Below are 21,689 nucleotides of genomic sequence, written 5' to 3'. Positions count from 1 at the left end.
TGTCTGTCCTTGCAGCCGCGTATCCATACTCAGCGTTGCTCGGCCTTCGCCCGGCAGGGGGCGCCGAAGGCCCTCGCCGCCACGCCCGCGGGGCCTCCATGTCCTCCAGGTCCTGCCCACTCGGGACTGAGCGCCCCGTGGACCGAAGCCACCGCCGGCGAGAAGCGCCGGGCAGCGCGGGTGGGGCGGCCGCTCAGGGGCTGTAGCGGTGCTCGGGTAGCGCCGTCGGCGGCAGCGAGCAGGCGGTGCCGCGGGGCGGAACGGGGAGGGGTGGGGCGGGGCTTTGACAGGACCCGTGCCGTCCCGCCGGTGCCGGTTCCCATCCTGTTGCCGCCGTCATGAGGAGCCGGAGCAACTCGGGTGTACGTCTGGACGGCTACGGGCGCCTGGTGCAGCAGACTATCCTCCGCCACCAGGTGCGGACCCTGCCCGGGAATGAGGAGCAGACCCGGGGCCCCGGCGCGCTCCGCCGGCCGCTGGGCCAGGGAGTTCTGTGTGAACGGTGCGTCCCCTCCGCAGGACGCGGTGACGGGGCTGCTCCCCGCCAGCGCCGACCACCAGGACGCCTGGGTCCGGGACAACGTGTACAGCATCTTGGCGGTGTGGGGTCTTGGCCTAGCCTACCGCAAGAATGCCGACCGCGACGAGGACAAGGCCAAGGCCTACGAGCTGGAGCAGGTAGGAGGGAGCAGGAGCCGGGGGCGGGGCTGGTGTCACTCGGGGACAGCAGTCACCCCGGTCTGGTCGGCCACAGGTCACAGCTGGGTCAGGGGCAGTGCAGTGAGGACGAGGACGCGGCTCTACCCGGACACGGGAGGCAATGGGAATGGATGTCAGAGCCTGCTCTTCCCAGACCACACTGGAGCCCAACCAGAGGGTCTAGACCTCTGGCTCTGGGGTGATCCGGGGCCACAGACGTTTTCTCAAGGGCCGGGGAGCCATGTCCTGCAGCCATGCCCTCTGTCCTCCTGCACAGCATGGCAACCTGGCCTTGCTGGCAGACCAAGAAATCTTCCCTCTGCTGTCACCCAGGGGCTGTGAAAATGTGAGCAGGGGCTCTGATTACGGACACTGAGCCCCACAAAGGTCAGCAGCCAGCTGATCCTGAGTCAGGGCTTCTCCTGGAGATTAACAAACCTATTTTCCTTGTTCCTGCAGAGCGTGGTGAAGCTGATGCAGGGGCTGCTCCAGTGCATGATGAGACAGGTAGGGGCTGGGGATTACCTCTGAGTGTCACGTGGTCTTCTTAAAGCCCTGCTATACCACAGAGGCTATTGTCCTAGCTCCCCCAGCCCTCCCCAGCCTTCCTTGATGAGCAGAGGGAAGGCCTCCTTCCAGCAAGTCTTGAAATAAATTCTGAGTGAGCATCTGTCATGGGTGCGATTGAAGTTCCTGAGCTGTGGGCTGGCAGCCAGTGGAGCCTTTGCCAGCTGCTCCCTGTCATGAGGCCTGGCAGGATTCTACAGCTTCTCCTCCCTGAGGGCATTTGGGGTAACCCTTTTCTCTCTGCATGGTGCAGCTGTGGCAGTGGGCTGTCCACTGCTGCAGTCCTGTGCTGCAGCAGCATGTGAGCCTGAACTCGCTGCCTTTGTGCACAGTGGGGCTCAGCCCAGGGGTTTCGGAATTTCTACCCTGCCAGGCATGACTCCATGTGCTCCACTCATGGCATGGGGCAGCCCTTGGCTCAGGAGCTGTCAGATCTCTCTGTAGACAGGGTTCGATGAATGCCTGCATCTCTTTGCCCTTCTCAAGGTGGACAAGGTAGAGGCCTTCAAGTACAGTCAGAGCACCAGGGACTGCCTGCATGCCAAGTATAACACCCACACCTGTGCCACTGTGGTAGGAGACCACGAATGGGGTCACCTACAGATGGATGCTACCTCCCTCTACCTCCTCATGCTTGCACAAATGACGGCTTCAGGTAATGCTGGGGGCTCCCATTGCAGCTTTGAGCATGCTACTCTTCAGGTTCTTCAGAGTCTCAGTTTGGATGCAGCGTCCTGGGTGCCAAGCTGTTGCAATGGCTTCCGTGACTCCCACTGTTTCCTTATGCTCACAGTACCTGAGGCGGGTTTGGGCCCCCTGATGTTGGTCTCTCCAAAAGTCCGTTTGTCTGAAGCCCCAGTGCTGCTGTAAGGGGTGGGAGTGGAGATGGAGTCAGCTAAGACATAGCTCCCGTTGGGCAGGCATGCAGTGGGGAGGAATCGTCCCTGGGTTACTGCAGCCCCATTCTGAGTATGCTTGTGGGCTTGGAGCATAATGTGAATTCTTCCCTCTGCTTTAGGCCTCCACATAATTCACAGCTTGGATGAAGTCAACTTTATCCAGAACCTTGTGTTCTACATCGAAGCTGCCTACAAAACTGCGGTGGGTAGCATGTGCTGGGGAGGAGGGGTGTGCTCCAATGGTGGCAATACTGCACTGGTGTCTAGGAACAGCTGTGGGTTCCACCTGAGCCACACCTGCACCCTCTGGAAGCACCGTGGATGGGTGTGATTCAAAGACTTTCTGGGTGTGTTCTGAAACAGTGCCTGCTTCACAGGACTTTGGCATATGGGAGCGTGGGGACAAGACAAACCAGGGCATCACCGAGTTGAATGCCAGTTCTGTTGGCATGGCCAAGGTGAGCTGGGAAGCAATGCTGGCTGGTGGGATGAGGAGCACCAGTGGCCCTGAGCTGCTTTTTGACAGGGCAGGCTGGGCATGTTGAACTGCTGAGGCTCAATGCAGTGATAGGTTCCCCAGGAACCTATCTTCTTGTGCACTGGGATAAAACTGTGCCCTTCTAGCCTGGATTTTGCCTGAACTGGGAGTGAAAAGTTAATTGGGGGTGTGTTGCAGAAATGTTCCAGACCCTTTTGATGTCTGGAGATGTCCCATTTTGACCTGAGATGTTCTGCAGCCACAGCAGGGTTCAAATTCTTTTAAATTTGGGCAGTGCTTTACACAGAGGGACTAGCATGGAATGAGAGCTCTTACAGATGAGCAGCAAGGTGAAGGACATTTTGTGTCTCACCCTGCTTGCAGGCTGCCCTGGAGGCACTGGATGAGCTGGATCTCTTTGGAGCCAAGGGAGGCCCACAGTCAGTGATATGGGTGCTGTCAGATGAAGTGCAGCACTGCCAGGTGAGAACCCCTCAGCCATGACACTATTGCAAGAGGAACTGTGATCTACTGGGTTTGCAGTGTTAGCCTGACAGCCTAACCACCTTTCCTTCCCCTTTGCCCAGTCGATCCTCCACTCAATGCTGCCCAGGGCCTCCACATCCAAGGAGGTGGATGCCAGTGTGCTCTCTGTCATCTCCTACCCAGCATTTGCTGTGGAGGACAGCGAGCTGGTAGAAATCACCAAGCAGGAGATTATCACCAAGCTGCAGGTGAGCATCTCTGCCCTTGGCTTACTGTTCCCAGGAGACAGCTGCAGTCCAGACTGCTGTAGCCCTTTTTTCCTCAAAAACATGTTCTGTGGGAGGTTGCTGGGGCATGTCCTGTCCCAGTCTCCATGACCTGTGGCAGGGGTGTGCAAAGAAGCAGCCCTGTGTGCTGTGGCCCCAGGCTGTGATTGTGCTACCTGAGTGCTGGGTGAGTGAGGGAGGGGGTGTTTGGCTGAAGGAAACATCCTGCCCCTGCTTCTGCATTGAAAGTACAAGATATCTCACACTGTGCCTCCTGCTCAGCACATCTTTCCCTCCCTTCCAGGGCCGCTATGGCTGCTGCCGCTTCCTCCGGGATGGATACAGGACTCCCAAAGAGGTGAGGGTCCTCAGCCCTGCTGCCTGGCAGAACTTGACTGCCAAGCAGCAGCCTGCCTGGATGCCGCACAAAGGCTGTGTTAGGGAGCACTGGGAAGACAGGAGCCCTGAGTAGCCCCAGGCAGTGTCATGGGTCTGGGCAAGGCTCCCCAAAATGCCAGAGCTCATTGGAGAGGTGGTATGTCCCACCCACGCCCATAGCAGATGGCCAGAGACTGGTTTTGCCTGTATCCTGAGACCTGATGGTGTGTCTTTCTTAGGCTGGTAGAAGGTGGGACCAGTGCCCAGCATGGGAGCCTTGCTGAGGTGGGCTCTTCCAGGGCTGTATCAGCCCTGAGCAAGGTAGCTGTGGAGGTCACGAAGCTGCTTCTGTCTCTCCTAGACCAGCAGCCAGCTTGGGTACTGTCAGAATGGCCCTGGGAGCAAGTGGAGAGTTTGCTGCTTTGGGGAGAGAAAACAGGAAAATTTTATAAGCAGCAGTCTCATTTGTTAACTGCTGAACTAGGAAATGATATTTAAAGGCTCTTAAGTCATCACCAGCTGCTGGACCTGTAACCTTTGGTCTTGAGTACTTCTGAATGCTTCTCCTTTGCTGCATCTCTGCAGACCTGCCCATAATAGGCAGTATGTGTGGCTGCCTTTCCTCCAGAGCCAGAGGGAAGCAGCAGCATCTCCAATCCAGTGTTCCCAGTGCTTGTGAGCTTTGGCAGCATGCAGAGTTGTGGATTACTTACTTCTGGGGAGCTGTGAGGCATGGAAAGAGCAGCAGTGCCTGCAGAGGCATGCAGCTAGCTGGAGTCAGATGGGATTTTGGAAGCTTATGGCTGGAGTCCAGGTAGAAGATATCTGCTCTTTCTGCCCTCTCTGCCTGAATAGTCTGCCAAGGCAAACATTCTCCCTTCTCTGCAGCAGACAGAGCAGTTAGCAGGGAGGGTTGAGGAAAGGGCACTACACCACACAGAACTGTAGTGGGAAGGCTCTGTGCAGGCAGCTCTTCATCCTGACAACTTCCCTTGTGTTGGGCTCACAGTGGCACCACATGGCAGGAGGGCCATGAAGGAACCTCTCTGGCCCTGTGTGACCAGGCCAAGCCCTCTCACCTGGCTGGGCCAGCTTGATGGTGCTGGAGGAGACAGATGCTGAGAGGCTCAGGCAGAGCAGGCAAGGCAGAGGGGACCCAACATGGCACAGGGGATGTAGACCCCAGGAAGGGTAAGTCTCTCCATTATCAGTGCAGGGGGCTCAGGAGGGGGTAGTCCAATGGAGAAAACAGAGGCTGGAGGTGAAATTGCTTTTCAGTTCTTTCTTGGCCATCTGCAAATAAGGGCTGGGAGGACATTTGAGGCTATGGTCTCATGGGGAGGAGAAGCCCTGTCAGTTTGAGGGTATCCTGTTACATACCACCTGCCTTGATGTCACTTACAGGACCCCAAACGCCTCTACTATGAACCTGCTGAGCTGAAGCTGTTTGAGAACATTGAGTGTGAGTGGCCTCTCTTCTGGGCATACTTGATGATTGATGGGATTTTCAGTGGAAACATGGAGCAGGTAAGAGAGGTGAGACCTGCTGGGCTAGTGGAAAAAAGTCCCTGGCAGGAGAAGTGTGTGGAGGAAGGAAGCAGGTAGCTGGCAGCAGATTTCCTCTCCTCTCTTCTCAGGTGCAGGAGTACCGGGAAGCCCTTGAGGGGGTTCTTATCAAGGGGAAGAATGGGGTACGCCTGCTGCCAGAGCTCTACAGTGTCCCACCAGATAAGGTGAGTGAACCTGAGCTATGGTAGAAAGCAGGAGTGTCTTACAGAATCACAGGATATTCTGAGTTGGAAGGGACCCACAAGGATCATGAAAGTCCAGTGCTGAAACTCCTGGTCTCCTTATCAGATAATTAAGTTTTAAGTGCTTATTAACCCAAATTGTTAGTGAAGGGGCACATGTAGTGCATGGAAACCTCATGTATAAAAAGGATGGCTTGGAGCTGTTATGAAACTGTGATAAAAATTGGGGTTTTTCTCCCAAAGCATTTCTTGTTCCCACACACAAGAGTTCTTTGCTGACAGTCTGCTTGCTCAGAGACTCAGTGCTCCGAGAGCTCAGAACAAGCAGACCTGGGCTGAGTAGGTGGAGCTGAGCTCCAGTGCAGCGGTGAAGGAATTTGTGTGGGCCTGGGCTAAGAGCAGTAGCCTCCTGATGCTCAGGTTATCCAGGAGAGATGTGCTCCTCACCAGTATCAGAAAGCATCTCTGGGTGCTCCTGGGGCATGTCAGTTCTAGTGGGATGGCCTGAACTGAGAAACCAAACATGGTTTGAGCAGCTGCTCTGTTGTCTGACACAGATGCCTGGGGCAGTCATAGTAAGAGAGGAGGAATGTAACCTGGGTCTGTGACAAATGCTGTTGTCAGGCCTTGTTTTAAGCCTTGAACTGCTGGACTTCAAGATGCATTGAGGATGCTTCCTTCAGCATCCTGTGTCTATGGATCCCTTCTTGACCTCCTGACTTGTCTTCTAGGTGGATGAAGAATACAGGAATCCGCACACTGTGGATAGGATACCCATGGGCAAGCTGCCACACATGTGGGGACAGTCCCTCTACATCCTGGGTTGTCTGATGGCCGAGGTAGGGTCACCCTGGGTGCTGGGGAGGGCTGTGGGACTAGGCTCTGAGCTGTGAAGGTGCAAATGCTGCCACTCACCATGGGGAAGTTGTCACCTCCATCCCCCAGGACCTCTTAAAGGTGGGTTGTCCGTAGGCATCATCCATTCTACCCTACCTATAAAATGTTAGTCTCTTTATACCTTTTTTTCCACAGGGGTTTCTAGCTCCTGGTGAAATAGATCCCCTCAACCGCCGTTTCGCGACTGTCCCTAAACCTGATGTGGTGGTCCAAGGTGAGGGAAAGGAACCAGTCCCAAACCCCTGAGTCTGGCAGGTGGGGAGGACTCTGGCTGTGCAGAATTCAGAGGTGCCTCTGGGGTGACTCTGCTTGATGGGTTGCTGCCAATACAACCCAGTCTCAGTCCTGGCAGGGTGGGTGAAAGACGGGGTGCAAGTCCTTCCGTTTCATCCTGTGTTGACCCACAAAACTATCATCTGCTGCAGCCTCCTCTGCAGAGAGGTTGAAAATTGTCTTCCTGCCACTTGGTGAGGAAGACTTGTGTGTATAGAGTGTTAGGAGGAGCAAAGCAGACTTCTGCAGTGGGAACTGGTTCCCAAGGGACCCCAGACAGCTTCTTCTCTGTGGTGTGGTGCCTTGTATGTGTCCCCAAAGGCATGGGGCAGTGTTGTCACACACCCTTGTGCCTCTATTGCACTGAGACTGTCTTCCATCCACAGTGTGTATCCTGGCTGAAACAGAGGGGATCAAGGCAATCCTGCAGAAGGAAGGCATTAACGTGGAGACTGTGGCAGACGTCTACCCCATCAGAGTGCAGCCTGCTCGTATCCTCAGCCACATCTATGCCCGGCTGGGTGAGCTGGGCTCCCTGCTCCTGCAGCAAATGGGGTGCAGAAGGGTCTGTCTCACCCCTGGCACTCCTGCTCATAGACAGTCATGTCCTGCCCTCTGCTTGGCTGATGAGGATTCTGCTGCCCATTTCTAGGCCTGATAAGGCCACTGATGGCAAAGGGGAACAAAGTGGCAGACAGTGCTGTTCAGTGTGATTCTGACAGGAATAGAGCTTTGGCTTGCAGTTGCACAGTCACCCCAGGAAGAGACAAGAGACTGATAGATGTTGAACCTCATGTGGGCAGGAGTTGTCTTCTGTTCCTGTATTCAGATCTGGATGGGGGAGCCAGATCCCAGAAGCGTCCTCTGGCTGTCCCTGGCAAAGAGGGCCCAGAGCTCAGGCAGTATGGCTGTTGCTAGTGGGTGGGCAGGGCTGAGTGTGAAGGGAGGATGTGCTCACCTCTGCATGCTTGCTCCTTGATGCTGCAAACCCTCGGGCAGGGGGTTTGTTTTGCAGGAGCTAGAGATTTAGCCTGGGCCAAAGGAGACACCTGATCTGCTGTGATTTAATTTGGCAGCTAATTTAGGCCACCAAAAGGCCAAGCGTGATGGGCAGGGGGAGCAGCCTGGCAGCTGCCAGAGCTGACAAGCAAGGGGTAATGCTGTTGCTCCACCATCCTGGGCTTTGGGAGTCATCCAGGAGCAACTGGAATGCTGATAGAGCTATCAGCTTAGGGGGCCCAGCCCTATGCAGAGGGGCACCCCTAGCACTGCTCCTGCTTCTGACATGCCCAAAGACCAGAAACTGTGACACTGCAGAAGTCAGGACAGGCTGTGTATTGCTGTTTCATCATGTCTCTACCCCTCTGGGCAGGTGTGGGGACAGAATTACTGTCCCTTAGAACTGTACCGGCTTGACACACAGTTCTGGGATTTCCCAACTTCAAACCAGCATTTCCCTGCTGGCTGGTAGCAAGATGCCTGGCACTACTTGCTGCTGCAGCCCTTTCATGAGAAGGCTTGTACTAAAAACTCCTCTCCCTGCCTTCCCAGGCCGCAACAAGCAGATGTGCCTTACTGGACGGCCCTACCGGCATATGGGTGTCCTTGGGACTTCCAAGCTCTACAAAATCAGGAAGAGCATCTTTACCTTTACCCCACAGGTGAGTGACATTGCAGAGGCTCATTCCTAGCTATTCTGTGATATGAAACTGGGCAGGAAGTTTCTTCAATGGCTGGGTACTCATTCTAAGATACACACTCTAAGGTGTGACCCCAACGCTCTCTAAACAGCCTGGGGGTGTGGAGTAGTCCAACTCTGTGGCATGAGGCAGCACAGTTGGTGGTCCTGGCTGTGTGGATGTTGGGACAGCTTGAGCCTTTTAATGATCAGTATTGGATGAAAATCTCTGCTCACCCTGACGAGGACACCAGAAGGATGCTGATGGCAGGCCACGGACGTGTGTCCAGGGTACAAGCAGTAATCCCAACCTAGCACTATGGGGAGTGCATATTCACATGAAACAGGCACAACATGGACTCACTGTATGGGGCTGGATGCTGCTGCTGCTGAGCTATGGTGTTAGTTATGTCCCCATAGTTGTTAGTGGCCAGTAGCTGCCCTGGGGTATGAGGGTCCCTTGCTGGGCTGTACTAGCACCTGCCAAGTAAGGGATGAGCTGTTAGTGCAAAGGCACATGCCCTCTGGGTGCACAGCATGGCTAGCTTGACTGTGTGCCTGTGGGAAGACATAGGTGGCACCATAAGGACCTAGTGACTACATGTAGGGCTGATCATGTCTCTTGCTGTCCTCAAAGTTCATAGACCAGCAGCAGTTCTACCTGGCTCTTGACAACAAGATGATTGTGGAGATGCTGAGGACAGACCTCTCCTACCTGTGCAGCCGGTGGAGGATGACTGGGCGACCAACCATCACCTTTCCCATCTCCCACACCATGCTCGGTATAGATGCTCCAGCATGGCAAGGCATTTGCTTAGAGCAGCCCTGGGAAATAGCTCTGCAGGAGGAAGGGGGTGGGCAAATGTGTGACCATCTCAATAACAGGGACATGGTGAGGCTGGAGCAGCCAGTAGTGTCCTGTGCAGAGCTTACTGCTCAGAGGAGCCATGTTGAGTGGGCAGCTGGCCTGGCAGCTAACAGGGTTGTCTGTCAGGCACTAGTACCTGCAGCTCAAGGGCTGTTTGCTGGCACAGACGTATTCAGGCTCCAGGCAAATAGGCTTGTGGGAAGGCCTTTTGGGAGCAAGACCAAAAACACAATTTCTCTGTAGAAGTGTTCTTGGTGCTCTTTCTGTGTCTTGACTCTTCCCTAAGACTGAGCACCTGCTAAAGGCTTTCCTAATCAACAGAGAGGAGAAAACAGTAAACCGGAAGGAGTAAAGGCACAGAGTAGAACTGGCTTGCCTACAGCAGCTCACAGGTTTCCTATGAGCCTGGTGTAGGAAAGTGACTTTGTTCTGCTTTAAGGCCTTTCTGTCTCTCCTTGTGTATTTAAAATCCCCTTAATTTCTCGAGTGTGCCTTTTGCTGTGGTGTCTCCTGACCTCGACAGCAGCTCACTCCTCTGCTTCTTTATGTGAAAGGCAGAGACAGAGCAGAGGGCTGTTAGGGGCTGCTGTCTAGTACTGTCTGCTTCAGCCAAAGGTGAAATCCGTGGAGCCTGGAGTGCATCCTGGCATGGTTTTCCTTGAATCCAGCCTGGACAGTCCAGAATTTCCCTTTTTGGGTGGTGCTTTTGGTACCACAGCCTGACCACATACCCCAGAGTAAGGGTCTGGCCATGGTGCTTTGGGTGTCTGAATGCTCACCTAGTCCTGGGTTACATTCTGGGGGTGAGTTTGAGTGTGAGGGCCTGACTGCCTGTGCATCTTCCACACAGATGAAACCAGCAGCAGTGTGCATCCCACGGTGCTGGCAATGCTGCAGAAGCTGCAGGATGGGTATTTTGGTGGTGCAAGGTGAGTGCGGCTTCCTGCAGTGCAGGAGGGAGAGGGCTCATGGCCTCCAAGAGCCTGGTTATGAGGATACCTGCTGGGCAGAGTATAGGGTGTGGGGGAGCAAGCTGGGGAAGATACACTGGGGTGTGCTAGGCTATCAGCGTCCCCTAGGGCTACAATCCCAACAGAGGAGATGAAAGAGAGGACATGGCCCTTCATGTCATCAAATCCATGGCTACAGGATTTCCCTAATAGCTTTTGGGCAGCCCTTCCATGCCCACCCACAGCTGAAAGATTTGCAGGCAGCTAAAGTAGACACCAGTGTGTGAATGCTCCTGGTGAACATGTCTCTCCCCATCAAAGGGCGGGAGCCAGGAGGTAAAGCCAAGGGTATCACCTCCCCTTTCCTCTCCATGTGACCTTCCTATCTCTTGCCCAGAATTCAGACTGGTAAATTGTCGGAGTTCCTGACAACATCATGCCGAACACACCTCAGCTTTATGGACCCTGGGCCAGAGGGTAAGGTCTTTGCCATGAGTTACAGGCTCAGCAGTGACAGCTTTGAGAAGCTAGACACCTAGGAGTGGCTGTATGGCTTGCAGGTAGCAGAGGATGGTAAACAAGAACAGGCCAGTCACTACTGTGGGGTGGCAAATGCCTAACTCACCCTTACAACCATAACACCCAACCTCCCTGCCAGCATACACCGCTGTGTTCTTCATGTGCTTGGGTTTTCACCATGTTCCCATCTGGCTCTCTGTCAACCTTGTCTGGAATGAGCAGCTCTGACCTTCATAAGCTGCTATGTGGAGAAGAGATAAAGGATTGGCAGCCTGCCTCAGCTTGGGAGATGTGGCTGAGGGTCTTTGATGCATAAATGGCAATGCAGAAGGTGATAGCACAGTGACAAAGGTGGTGGGGAAGAGCCACCTAATTAATTTGTTTTTTTTCCCAAACCCTTTGCCCCTCCCCTGGGCAGAGCTACTCCCGTGAGTGCCAAATTGAAGCCTTACTGCTGTATAGAGAGTACCTGAGAATGCTTTGGTCTGTCACAGCATAAGGGACCCCCCCCCCCGCCCAGTTGTGCTGGGACCATGGCAGGGTGCAAGTTTTGCTGTTCCCCTTGCAAGCAGGCCTGAGGACATCTCCTGTGTGACCTAGCACTGGTCATCATCAGCCTTCCCACTGCAGCTCCTGCAGCCAGTGAACGCACTGCTGGGACTCTGAATGCTCATTTTTCTTGCCCTTCTCTCACTTCATCTGCAGCCTCCTTACAGGCTGCATCAGGGTTTGTCCAAGGTGTCTGCTTTGCCTCCCAGCTCCAGTGAGAGGATCTGCCTGGTCTTTTAACAGCATCTCAAAGATGCTAAATTTTAGATTTCCTGTGGACAGATGCTGCAGCCAGGTGAATGTTCTCAAGGGTGGTGCTTAGACGATTTTTCCAGCCTAGCCTTCAGGCACTGTCACGAGGCACACTGTTGAGGGGTGGAAAGGAGATGCCATGCTGCTTCAGGTGCAGTCAGCAGCTTGTCTCCTGGGCCCAACACATCTCTAAGTTTGCCAGTTGGAGAGCAGCATAACTTTGCCCTGGCCCATTGGTAGTGCATTGACATCTGTGTTTTATCTGGGGCAGTTCCCCCCCAGGGGCATCCCCTCACTTTTATCTCCTGACTGAGCAGAGACCTGGCCTCTGAGCACCGTCTTCCATGCTGCTGTTAGTGCATGGCTCCTCTCATGATCCTGATGTGGTGTTGGGGGCTGCTTGAAGCTGGGCAAAGAGCAAAGCAGGAACCATAACTTTTCCTGTAACTCCAACTTACAAATAACTGTTGCAAAACCCACCTTGCCTTGCTCCCTTGCTGGAGTCCTGCTTGGAAGATGCCCTTGCTGTGCTTGGGTGCTTGTAAGTGGTCTCTGCTTGGACAAGCTGCCTCTGGCTGTACCTCCCCACTTCTTCCCTGGAGAGAAGGAGTGTGAGGGTTTTCCTGCAGGGTTTGAGTGGGACGTTCCTGTCCTTGCACAGGCTTGGATCAGAGACATGCTGCAGCAACATGCTGTTGCTTCCTTTGTCAACATGGGACATGGAGAGAGCCCCAGTTTAGGGCAGGCAGTGTCCTAGGCAGGAGTCATGCAGGAACAGGGGTGCTTTGTGTGCCTGGCTGCTGGCACTGTCCATTAGTCTACCTGACTGCCAGCACTGGCCCTACATTGTCACTTTGTGCAGCCAGCAAAGCTTTCTCCCTGCTGAGGCACAGGTGGAGCTCTCTGGGCCTTTGGTGCTATGACTCAAAGTGGCTTCTGCTCTGCTCTGCTCTTTCCCTTCCAGAGGACACTGACGATGAGGTTGCTCAGTATCTGGATCACCTGCTGCAGCGCACGACTCCGCAGTCAAACCTGCCTCCGACCACCCAGCGGGGAGGGCTGAGCCGCTTCAGGGCTGCTGTCCAGACCACCCGTGACCTCATGTCCCTGGCATCCAAGGCCAAGGACCTGCATGTCCAGAGTGAGTAACTCCAACACCCTCCATATCTTCCCTTGAGCCCAGGGGTGAGGTTGAAGTGCTTTGGGAGCTTTCACAGCTGTATGATGTTAGGGTTACCATGGGTTGCAGAGAAACTAAGCCTTTACCTGGGCAAAGGCACTTTATGTCCATCATGTTAGTCCTGGCCATGGAGTGTCTTGGAGTTGGTGCCTGGGCAGCCCCATGAAAACTCAATAAAGGATGGCAGCTCCCTGTGGTGTTCCTCTGAATGGGTAGACAGGGCCTCCTTCTCCCTTAGCCAACTTCTCTGCAAGGACTGGTTGGGGAGCAGTGTCAGTGTCTGAGGTAGTTTGGGGCACAGTAGTGGTGACTGGGGCTAGATGTGTCTCTGCCAACCTGTGGGGTTTTTTTTAGATGTTGGGATGTATGTCCCCAGCGGGATCTTCCAGGCATCGCAGCAGTCAGTTAAGCTTCTGAGTTCACTCCACCAGCATGACTTGGATGGCAAGGTGAGTTCTGTCTCTCCCAGACTGAGCTATCCTTTCAGCTATAGCCAGAGTGTCCTTGCAGGATTGCAAAGGGAAGTCCTGTTGTTTGATGAGGGAGAATATGCATGGGTCCATTTGGTGCAGGGTGCTGGTGATGCTAATCATCAGCACAGGTCTCCCTTCCTCCAGAGCCACGCACTCTATGCAGAGATGAACTTGCCACGTGATGAGGATGGCAACGTGGACTGCAAGGCACTGGTGGACCAGCTGCGCATCTGCCCCACGCTGCAGGAACAAGCAGACATCCTTTACATGCTCCACATCCTCAAGTAGGATGATCTTTGTGTCCTGAGGGCTCACTGTGCATAGAGGGGTTTGGTACAGCCCAGGGGGCCTGCCAGGGAGCTGCGATAGACAAATTGCTGGACATAAAACGCAGCACCTCCTTCATCTTCATAGGGGACCCGAGTGGCACACAGGGCTTGATAGTGAGCCTGGCCCCACCATCAAGGAGCTGCTCACTGAGTTGTATGTGCGTGTGGGGGAGACACGCCAGTGGGCCCTGATTCGCTACATCTCTGGTATCCTCAAGAAGAAAGTTGAAGCTCTGGATGAGGTAACAGCTGTACAGCCAGCCTCTGAGGTAACAGCTGTACAGCCAGGCTGAGGTCTGTCAGGGAGGAGGCAGCAGAGTGAGCAGGAGAACCATGGCTGCATCAGCTCTGTCTCCCTCTGCCTGTGCTGAGCCCCCAAACCCTCAGCTGTTGACAGCAGCTGCCTTTCTGTCCCCAGGCCTGTACTGACCTCCTGTCTCACCAGAAACACTTGACAGTGGGGCTGCCCCCAGAGCCACGTGAGAAGACAATCTCCACGTGAGTGTGGCACCTCTCTCTCCCCAAGCATGCTGGGCTGGGTCTGGATGTGAGCCTGCTGCTCTGGGGTCCATGGGCAGGAGTGGCCCTGGGTGGCTGTCCCCAGCCTATATCTCTCCTCTTGGGGCTGTACTGGGGGTATGCAGGGTTTGCTCTGCTGCCTCTCACTTGCTCTGCTGTTTGTCCACACCCCAGCCCGATCCCCTATGAGGAACTTGTTCACCTTATTGATGAAGCCAGTGAGAAGAACCTCAGTGTGTCTATCCTCACCCAGGTGAGGGGCTGGGACGTCAGGGGAGCCTAAAGCTGGGTATCTGCCCCGGTGAGCAGCAGTGAGGTGATCTGCCTTTGTCCCTCTAGGAGATCATGGTATACTTAGCCATGTACATACGCACACAGCCTGCACTGTTTGCTGAGATGTTCCGCATCCGCATTGGGCTCATCATCCAGGTGATGGCAACAGAGCTGGCACACTCCCTGCGTTGTTCAGGTACATGTGGCAGAGACAACACCCTTGCTGGGGTAGGTGCTGTGATGCTTGGGGCTCTGTCAGCCACAAAGGAGTACTGTTAAAAGTGGGCAGCTCAGGCTAGGACAAGACCCTGCATAGAAGTGCCAGTGTCTGCAGCTGGACATGTTCTTGAGCAGTACAAACAAGTGATTGCACTGCAGTCTCCATCCCAGCATGTGCTGGGCTTGCCATGGGAAGAGTCCATGTTATGGGCAACACCTGGAGCCTAGTGTATGTCCTTGCCAGATGACCTCCTGTACCAGTGCTCCCCCTGGTCACAGAATGGCATGCAGGGTAGAAATGTCCTAGGAGGACTGTGAGGTAGGCTACAAAATCACAGTTCTCTTCTTTCCAGCTGGAGAAGCCACGGAGAACCTGATGAATCTCAGCCCATCAGACATGAAGAGTCTCCTCTACCACATCCTTTCTGGCAAGGAGTTTGGGGTGGAAAGGAGCGGTGAGTTGCAGCAGAGAGCATCTCGGGGCAAAGCTGAGTGCACAGCATGGCCAGATCTACATGTTCCTACCTTTGAGTGCTGTCCCTGTTCTCCCCCATGTTCAGCACAGATGCTTCAGCACTGGAGGGGTCCAACAGGAAGTTCTGCTCTTCATAAGGATGGGGCTGAGTGACTTCTGGGATCAAGCCCGAATCTCATGGCTATTTGAGCTTTGCTTAGTTTGACACTTGATCTGGTTGGGTCTAAATTGAAGCAGTTCTGTACTGCGCTCATGGATCTGTGATGCTGTCATGTTAGAGGGCAAGGTCATGCAGAGGTCCCAGTGCCCAGGCAGCGATGTGGGATGAGGGATGGCCATGCCTTGAGCAATGTGGCCCACTATAGACCTCTCTTCCCCACCAGTGCGTTCAGTGGACTCGTCGCTCACCACTGCTGTCTCCATCTGTGACATGGGAGCTGTCGGGACCACCAGGCCTGAGCGCACTGGCCTTGTCAGGCTGAAAAGTGAAATCAAGCAGGTGAGGGCAGGTGGTGCAGGCCACTCATGACAGGTCTTGTGGGTGAAAACCAGCTACAAACCAGACAGAACTGATGGAAGAGTGGGAGACACAGATGCTTCCAGGAGCTAATTTTGTCTCCAGTTCTGTCCTGAGAGGAAAGTTGGGGTGAATCTGGTAGTGGGTAGGGGTTGCTCTGGCAATTCAGTGGGAGCACAGGGGTGCTTGAGAAGGTGCAGGGGTGAGGAGGACCATGTGGTGTCCCAGGTGTGGCCAGCATCTTGGTGGGCATCTTCCAACAGCAGAACCTTCATTTTGTTCTTCTCTTGCAGCAATTGGATAAACGTAGGCAGTCTCTGCCTGGGAGTAAGGTGAAGCCTCCCTGGTCCTGCAGCCTCAGCTTTTGCCCCTCATGCCATGCACCAGGGCAGCTTCCCTGCATGCACAAGTCAATGAGCTTCCCTCAGCTACTGCAACAATGAGTTGGCTTCTCCTCTAAGCAACTGCCATTATAGCCAGCTGGGAGCTGTGCTCAAATACATTCCATTATACCCACAAAATCTGCTGAGCAGGATGGCTTGATGCTGCCAGTGCCCTGACCAGTAGTGACTCTGCTGGACAGTTCACTGGATCCTGCCTGCAGGTTCCCCAGCTATTTCTTCTCTGGGGAAGGACACCTGTGGTCATCTACAAATGCCAAGGACCTCCTCTTGTGCCTATGTCCAGGAGGAGTCCTGAGCTCTAGAACACGTTTTGTCATTAAAGAGACAGGGGACAGAACTTGCTGGGGCCAGGCTGATGCAGCAGAGTTAGGACCAACTTGCTGCAGTGTGAAACCTGACATCACAGAGGGTTGTCTGTGGGCAGTGACCTTCCTACTGGTCCTTCTGTCTGCTCAAGACTAAATCCCTGCCCATACCAGCAAGCCAGCAGAGCAGTAGCAGTCCTATTCCTGTGTGCAGGCCAGTGCAAACCCACTGCTGCTGCGGCTCTGGCATGTGCAGCCCTCTGCAGCTTTCCTTTCAAAACTCCCTCTGTCTCCAGCCAGCCCTGGCCCTGGGATAACTGCCCTGGCACCTGACTTTGACCTGTGCTGCTGCTACTCTGTTTGCTGTGACTGCTGCCCTGCTCTGGCATGGTCTCATTTCCATCTCTCCCTTTCTCCTTCAGCCCCTCAGTTTGCAGTCCGGAGACACCGCCCTCAGGTCCTCTCTGGTAACCTATGTTTGTTGGCTGCACACATAGGGTCTGTCTTGTTTGTGGTTGCAGGAAGGAGCTGTGCTCTGGGGGATGCTACAGGGAGCTGGGGCTGTAAGGTGGGCTTTGCTGGGGGCAGGGGGTAGCAGCTCTGTCTTGGGAATGAGGCTGGAGAACCTCAAACAACAAACTCTTGAGCAGCAGTAGGCTGCGTTCCTGTGGGATATTTAACTTTGCAGCAGTCTCTGTGGTTCTTGTTTTGTCTGCCCAGTCTGCTGGGCACACAGAGCTGCTGGGCAAGGACTCCTTTTCAAGGATGCTAGAAGACCAGGGCACTACGGACAGCCGTCAGGGCCAGTGGCAGCGGAGGCGCCGGCTGGATGGGGCCCTTAACCGTGTCCCTGTGGGCTTCTACCAGAAGGTCTGGAAGGTCCTGCAGAAGGTGAGTTAGACTGGTGCCTCTCCATGCATGTGAGCCTCCGGTCCCAGGCACCAGCCTTGCCAAGGGGACTTAGGCACTCAGGGCTGGTCCCTGATGCTATGTAGATATATGCTTCAGAGACAAGGCCTGCAGCTGACCTTGGAAAGCTGTAGAAGATGTGCACTTGCCTTGTAGTCTTGTAGGATGTGCCTCAGCCTGTACCTTGCAGAGGGGAACTGCTCAGGTGCTTCATGCATCAAGCAGACAAATGCATGGCTAGAGCCACAGCTGAAGGTGCTCTGGGCACAGCCAATCCTCAGCATGGTGAGCCAGGGAGCAGAGCCCGATGCAGGGGGCTCTGACTGACGCTGAACTGATGGGAAAGGAGTGATGCTATATGGAGTCAGGAGGCGGAGCTGGGGTGTATGGGCAGCATGCACCAGTGCTCAACTGGGAGCAAGTTCGTGGGCTGGACCTATGTACCTTAGCATGATGCTTCTCCAAGCCATAACCATGATCTCTCTTTCTTGTTCTGCAGTGCCATGGTCTCTCTGTGGAGGGCTTTGTTCTTCCCTCCTCAACAACCAGAGAGGTAGGAAGTTCATGTGAAGGGGGGATGGGGCACATGGGTTGTTGTGTGCTGGTTACCCTGGGTGATTGCCCAGCATAGCTCAGGAATTCAGCAGGTGATACAGTGCTTTAGGTACACTTCTTTCTACCTCCTCACAGATGACCCCAGGGGAAATGAAGTTTGCTGTGCATGTGGAATCTGTCCTCAACCGTGTGCCCCAGCCAGAGTACAGGCAGCTGCTGGTGGAAGCTATCTTAGTGCTCACCATGCTGGTGGACATGGAGGTGCACACCATTGGTGGCATCATAGCTGTGGAAAAGATCTTGCACATAGCAAATGACCTCTTCTATGAGGAGCAGGTAGGGGCCAGGCCTCACCCAGGGCTGCTGGCTACATTCCCCATACCTGTGCAGGGCTCACCCACTTGGAGAGCCCTGCCTGTTTTACCTGTTGTATTCATGGGGCACAGCAAAGCAATAGTGTCTTCCTCCCACTCCTCATCATCAATGTGTCACACTGAGTGCAAAAGAAAATACTTGGGATGGAAGCTGATAATGGGATTGCCCTTTGTCCTAATGATGTCTCTCTTCTTCTCTGTCCAAAATCCAGAAAGCCCTGGGTGCTGATGAGCACATGCTGGAGAGGGATCCTTCGACAGGCATCTGCAGCCTGCTGTATGACAGTGCACCAAGCGGCCGGTTTGGCACCATGACGTATCTGTCCAAGTCGGTGGCCTTGTATGTGTACGACTTTCTGCCCACAGATGGCTGCTCCATGCAGTAGCTCTTGCAGTTCCTCACTGGGTTGCGGGTGCTCTGGGATGGTTGTTTCATACAGCTTCTAAAGATGAACGCTAGGTTAGTTTGCAAGGCAGTCTGTGTGGCCATCTCTCCTCCCAGCCCTGGCCTCTTGGTGAGTGAGCAGCCCTCTGAGGAACTCCACAGGAGGCATGTGTCCTAAACTGACCCGTGCCTGTGTGGTCTGCAGAGCAAGGGAAGGGCTGAGCTTTGAAGCGTGCTTGTGTTAGAAGGTTCTGTCTGCATGACTCCTCCTGATTCATCATCTCCTCCTGATTCATCATGGAAAGACCTCTGTTTGAGGGAGTTGGAAAGGGGTTCCCCTGACCAGACCATTGTGCTCAGCATTACAATGCTCTCTGACCAGCTCGAACTCTCCCTGCCTCTAACAGGTTTGCAGTTTTTAACCTCTTCTGTGCTGCTTATTATTCCAAATCTGCAGGATTTATGCTAGTGCAGGCTGAAGCTCTTGCTCTTCCTGCTGCTGATGGAAAAGTTTTGCTAGAGAATAGGGGATGGTGCCTGAGCCTTTCTCCCAGCACATCCAAAATCAATATGGTCCAGCCCAGCCACAGCTGTGCTGCCTGGAAGCAGGCAGCCCATCATCCCCCACTGGGTGTCCTGTGTGGAGAGCTGGGGAGGTTATGGTAGCCAGGATCCCTTTTACCTCCAAGCTGCTAGTACAGGGCTTCTCGCTGGCTGGGACATGCCAGTGGCAGCCCCTGTGTTCCATCTACTCTATCCCTGGCAGTGGTTCAAGTGGCCAAGTGACAGGTTCCTGAGTTCTCATGCCCTGTGAAGCAGCTCTGAGCTGGCTATTCGGTGTTACCTGTGCAATCAAAACCATGCTTTTAATGCTCATCTCTGGCTTCCACTCCATCTTCCACAGCCTGGCAGAGAGGAGGATGGGGACATAGCAGATCCCTGCTCTAATCTACCATGCAGGTCAGCCCCGACTCAGGATGGTGCAGTTGGACTAATGAGGATTAGGCACACATGCCACAAAGCGGTTTTAGGAAGTGGGGTTCCCTTTTGGCTCCCTAGTTCACCTCCCTAAGACTTCAGGTGTGCTCCAGTACACTCAGCATGTTGAGCAACAGGCCAAGAACCCTCACTTGCACCCCCTGACCTTGCAATGTCCCACAGCTTGTCACAGGCCAGCCTGATATCATCTATGTCCCCCTCAAAGACTGGTTTACAGCTGTCTGTGAGCAAAGCTCTGAGCAAAGATCCTCTTTCCCTTTGGGAAAAGTTGATCCCATCTAACCGCAGCATGCCTTGTTAAAAAAAGTATTAAAAAACTTGAAATTGTGGCAGTGACATCGGCCACCAAGCCATATATTCAGCAGACTGAATCCATCTCTTTCAATGTCACTGACCACAACTGGAAGGACAGAGGAAAGAAACTGTGTTCCAGAATCTCTTACCAACCATCCCCAGGCTCTGAAGTCTCCTTTGATTGCCCTTGGACTGTGTGTTGCAGTTTCATTGCCACCCACATGGAAGAGCAGCAGTGGATAACAGTCTGAAGCTGAACCTGGCTGGGAAGTGTCCTACTGCTGTGCTTAACTTGGGCCCCAGGAAGGCAGCAGACTTCCCTAAGAGGACTGTCTGTGTGGCACATTGGACCCTCAGAAAGGAGTCACCTACAACTGTAACCCATCTTTCTTTAGAGGTGGACATGGTCTGGGAGTGTCACAGCCATGGCAACACCTCTGGTGTAGATGGACTAACATCTGCATCATCCATTGCCTGGTCTTCCACATGAGAGATTCATACCTGCTGTACAGAGGCATGTGGGTAAGCAAGGTGGGCAAGGAGGGGATTTGCTTCCACCCACTCCTTTTAAGTTACTGCCTTCACCTGGGAGGGGAGCATACAGGATTCCCTTGAACCTGTGTATTCTGGGGTGGCTGTTCCTGTCAGGGCAGAGCCTGGTTCTACGAATCTTTCTCAGACTCCCTTATGCCCCTTAATCTTTCTACATCCTCTCATATCTGAGCCCCGAGGGTGGGCAGATCTTGGCCACACTGAAGGCAGTTGTTCTCACCACTGCCATGCTTCCCAGTGAAAGGCTCTGGCAGTCCCTGCACCCAGAGGCCTGGATGGCTGTGTGGTTTCATGGGAGCTCTGTCTGAGGAGCCACATCCACTCTAGGAAGCACAGAAGATGTTGATTCTGTCAGGTAGATGTCACAGCCTGAACTCCTTCTGAGAGGGTGATGGACAGCAGCTGAACTTGTCTCTTGAGCTGGCAGGGTGACAGTGCTCATGTCGTGCGCCACTCTCAGCCCATGTAGCCTGTGGTGCACCCTGGGCTGGCTGTGTGTGAGCGCAGGGGTGGCTGCCAGGCAAAAGTCAGCCACTCCACTGTGGATATGGCTGGCTCCAAAGCCAGATGTTTTCCTCTGTGCCTGCCTGCGTTTTTTGATGTCCAGGTTGGTTTGGCCTCAAAGCCAGGTGGTCTCTTGGGGCAGAAGCTCTTCTGTACATGTGGTTGTAGGGAAGATCATGAAAAGCCAGTGTCCATAAAGGAGACAGAGGAGTCCTGCAACTTTATTCAAATAAAGGGAGAGAGTCCACTGGGACATTAGCCTGTGGGATATTCTCTCTCTAGGTTTCAGAAAGTGCAGCTTCCTTTTATCCTAAACTCCCGGGTGCTTGTTGCCCTCCTCCTTAGCCTATTTGCTGAGATACTGGGAAGGTACAGCCTTCCCAAACGGTCTACCACATATTCTCCCCTCGAGCCTGTAATTTTCCCCCAAAGTTCAGAAACTCAGGCTTGTGTGGACCCATTTGTCTGTTTCAGGAATCAAACTGTCTGCGTTTTGTAACAAACCTGTGGCTTGAAGTGGGTAGAAACATTAAGACCCATTTCTAAGACGTTAACACCCGTACCCTCGCTCTTGGAATTGTTTGTAAAGACATTAGCATACATCTTTCCTATCATGGCTAATCCCTCCCTTTGTGATCCCTGGTCCCGTCAGGGGAGACTTAAAGGGCCCGAGCCCCTGCCCGGCGCCTCCCTCTGACCCGAGGGAGCCGGTGGGAGCTGTCGGGGGGGGGGCCCGGGCATCTCCTGAGCTGCGGCTCCTTGAGCAGAGCGGGCGCCGCGTGGGGGGGTTGCGTGCAGGCCACGGGCCTTTTAAAATTACATTCTTAGAGAATAAACACCACCCGAGCTGCGTGGAGACCCAAATAAAAATGCTTCTAACACTAGTTGGCTGCCTGTTCTTACGCGGCAGGAG

General features: G+C 54.1%; 1 protein-coding gene across 4 annotated transcripts; it reads left to right on the top strand.

The window, feature by feature from the left end:
- The first annotated feature begins 83 nt into the window (after positions 1-83).
- PHKA1 (phosphorylase kinase regulatory subunit alpha 1) lies at positions 84-21,660 on the top strand. Of its 4 annotated transcripts, XM_054641126.2 has the most exons (33): positions 84-416; positions 520-678; positions 1,159-1,206; positions 1,753-1,921; positions 2,285-2,367; positions 2,543-2,623; positions 3,028-3,126; positions 3,231-3,377; positions 3,700-3,753; positions 5,178-5,300; positions 5,411-5,506; positions 6,256-6,363; positions 6,557-6,635; positions 7,081-7,215; positions 8,246-8,355; positions 9,010-9,154; positions 10,091-10,169; positions 10,588-10,667; positions 12,475-12,651; positions 13,045-13,139; positions 13,308-13,447; positions 13,578-13,734; positions 13,911-13,990; positions 14,186-14,264; positions 14,351-14,480; positions 14,857-14,958; positions 15,362-15,477; positions 15,789-15,827; positions 16,627-16,671; positions 16,925-17,095; positions 17,613-17,666; positions 17,804-18,004; positions 18,255-21,660. In XM_054641126.2, exons 1-33 carry the CDS (start codon positions 339-341, stop codon positions 18,426-18,428), a joined length of 3,633 nt encoding a protein of 1,210 aa, XP_054497101.1. In that variant the 5' UTR covers positions 84-338; the 3' UTR covers positions 18,429-21,660. The 4 variants fall into 4 exon arrangements, with proteins under 4 accessions (XP_054497101.1, XP_077042204.1, XP_054497102.1 ...); XM_077186089.1 differs by lacking the exon at positions 15,789-15,827; XM_054641127.2 differs by lacking the exon at positions 16,627-16,671.
- The last annotated feature ends 29 nt before the right edge of the window (positions 21,661-21,689 follow it).

Source organism: Agelaius phoeniceus, chromosome 14 (genome assembly GCF_051311805.1).
Source record: "Agelaius phoeniceus isolate bAgePho1 chromosome 14, bAgePho1.hap1, whole genome shotgun sequence".
NCBI classification, from domain to species: Eukaryota; Metazoa; Chordata; class Aves; order Passeriformes; family Icteridae; genus Agelaius; species Agelaius phoeniceus.
This window is presented reverse-complemented; position numbering and strand designations above follow the sequence as displayed.

What these genes read in the sequence shown, in the direction of transcription:
- PHKA1 (XM_054641126.2), top strand. Translation starts at nt 339, where the DNA reads ATGAGGAGCCGGAGCAACTCGGGTGTACGTCTGGACGGCTACGGGCGC. An exon ending in TGCACAAATGACGGCTTCAG is followed by an intron (nt 1,922 to 2,284) that starts GTAATGCTGGGG and finishes CCTCTGCTTTAG; the next exon opens with GCCTCCACATAATTCACAGC. An exon ending in ACCTGATGTGGTGGTCCAAG is followed by an intron (nt 6,636 to 7,080) that starts GTGAGGGAAAGG and finishes TTCCATCCACAG; the next exon opens with TGTGTATCCTGGCTGAAACA.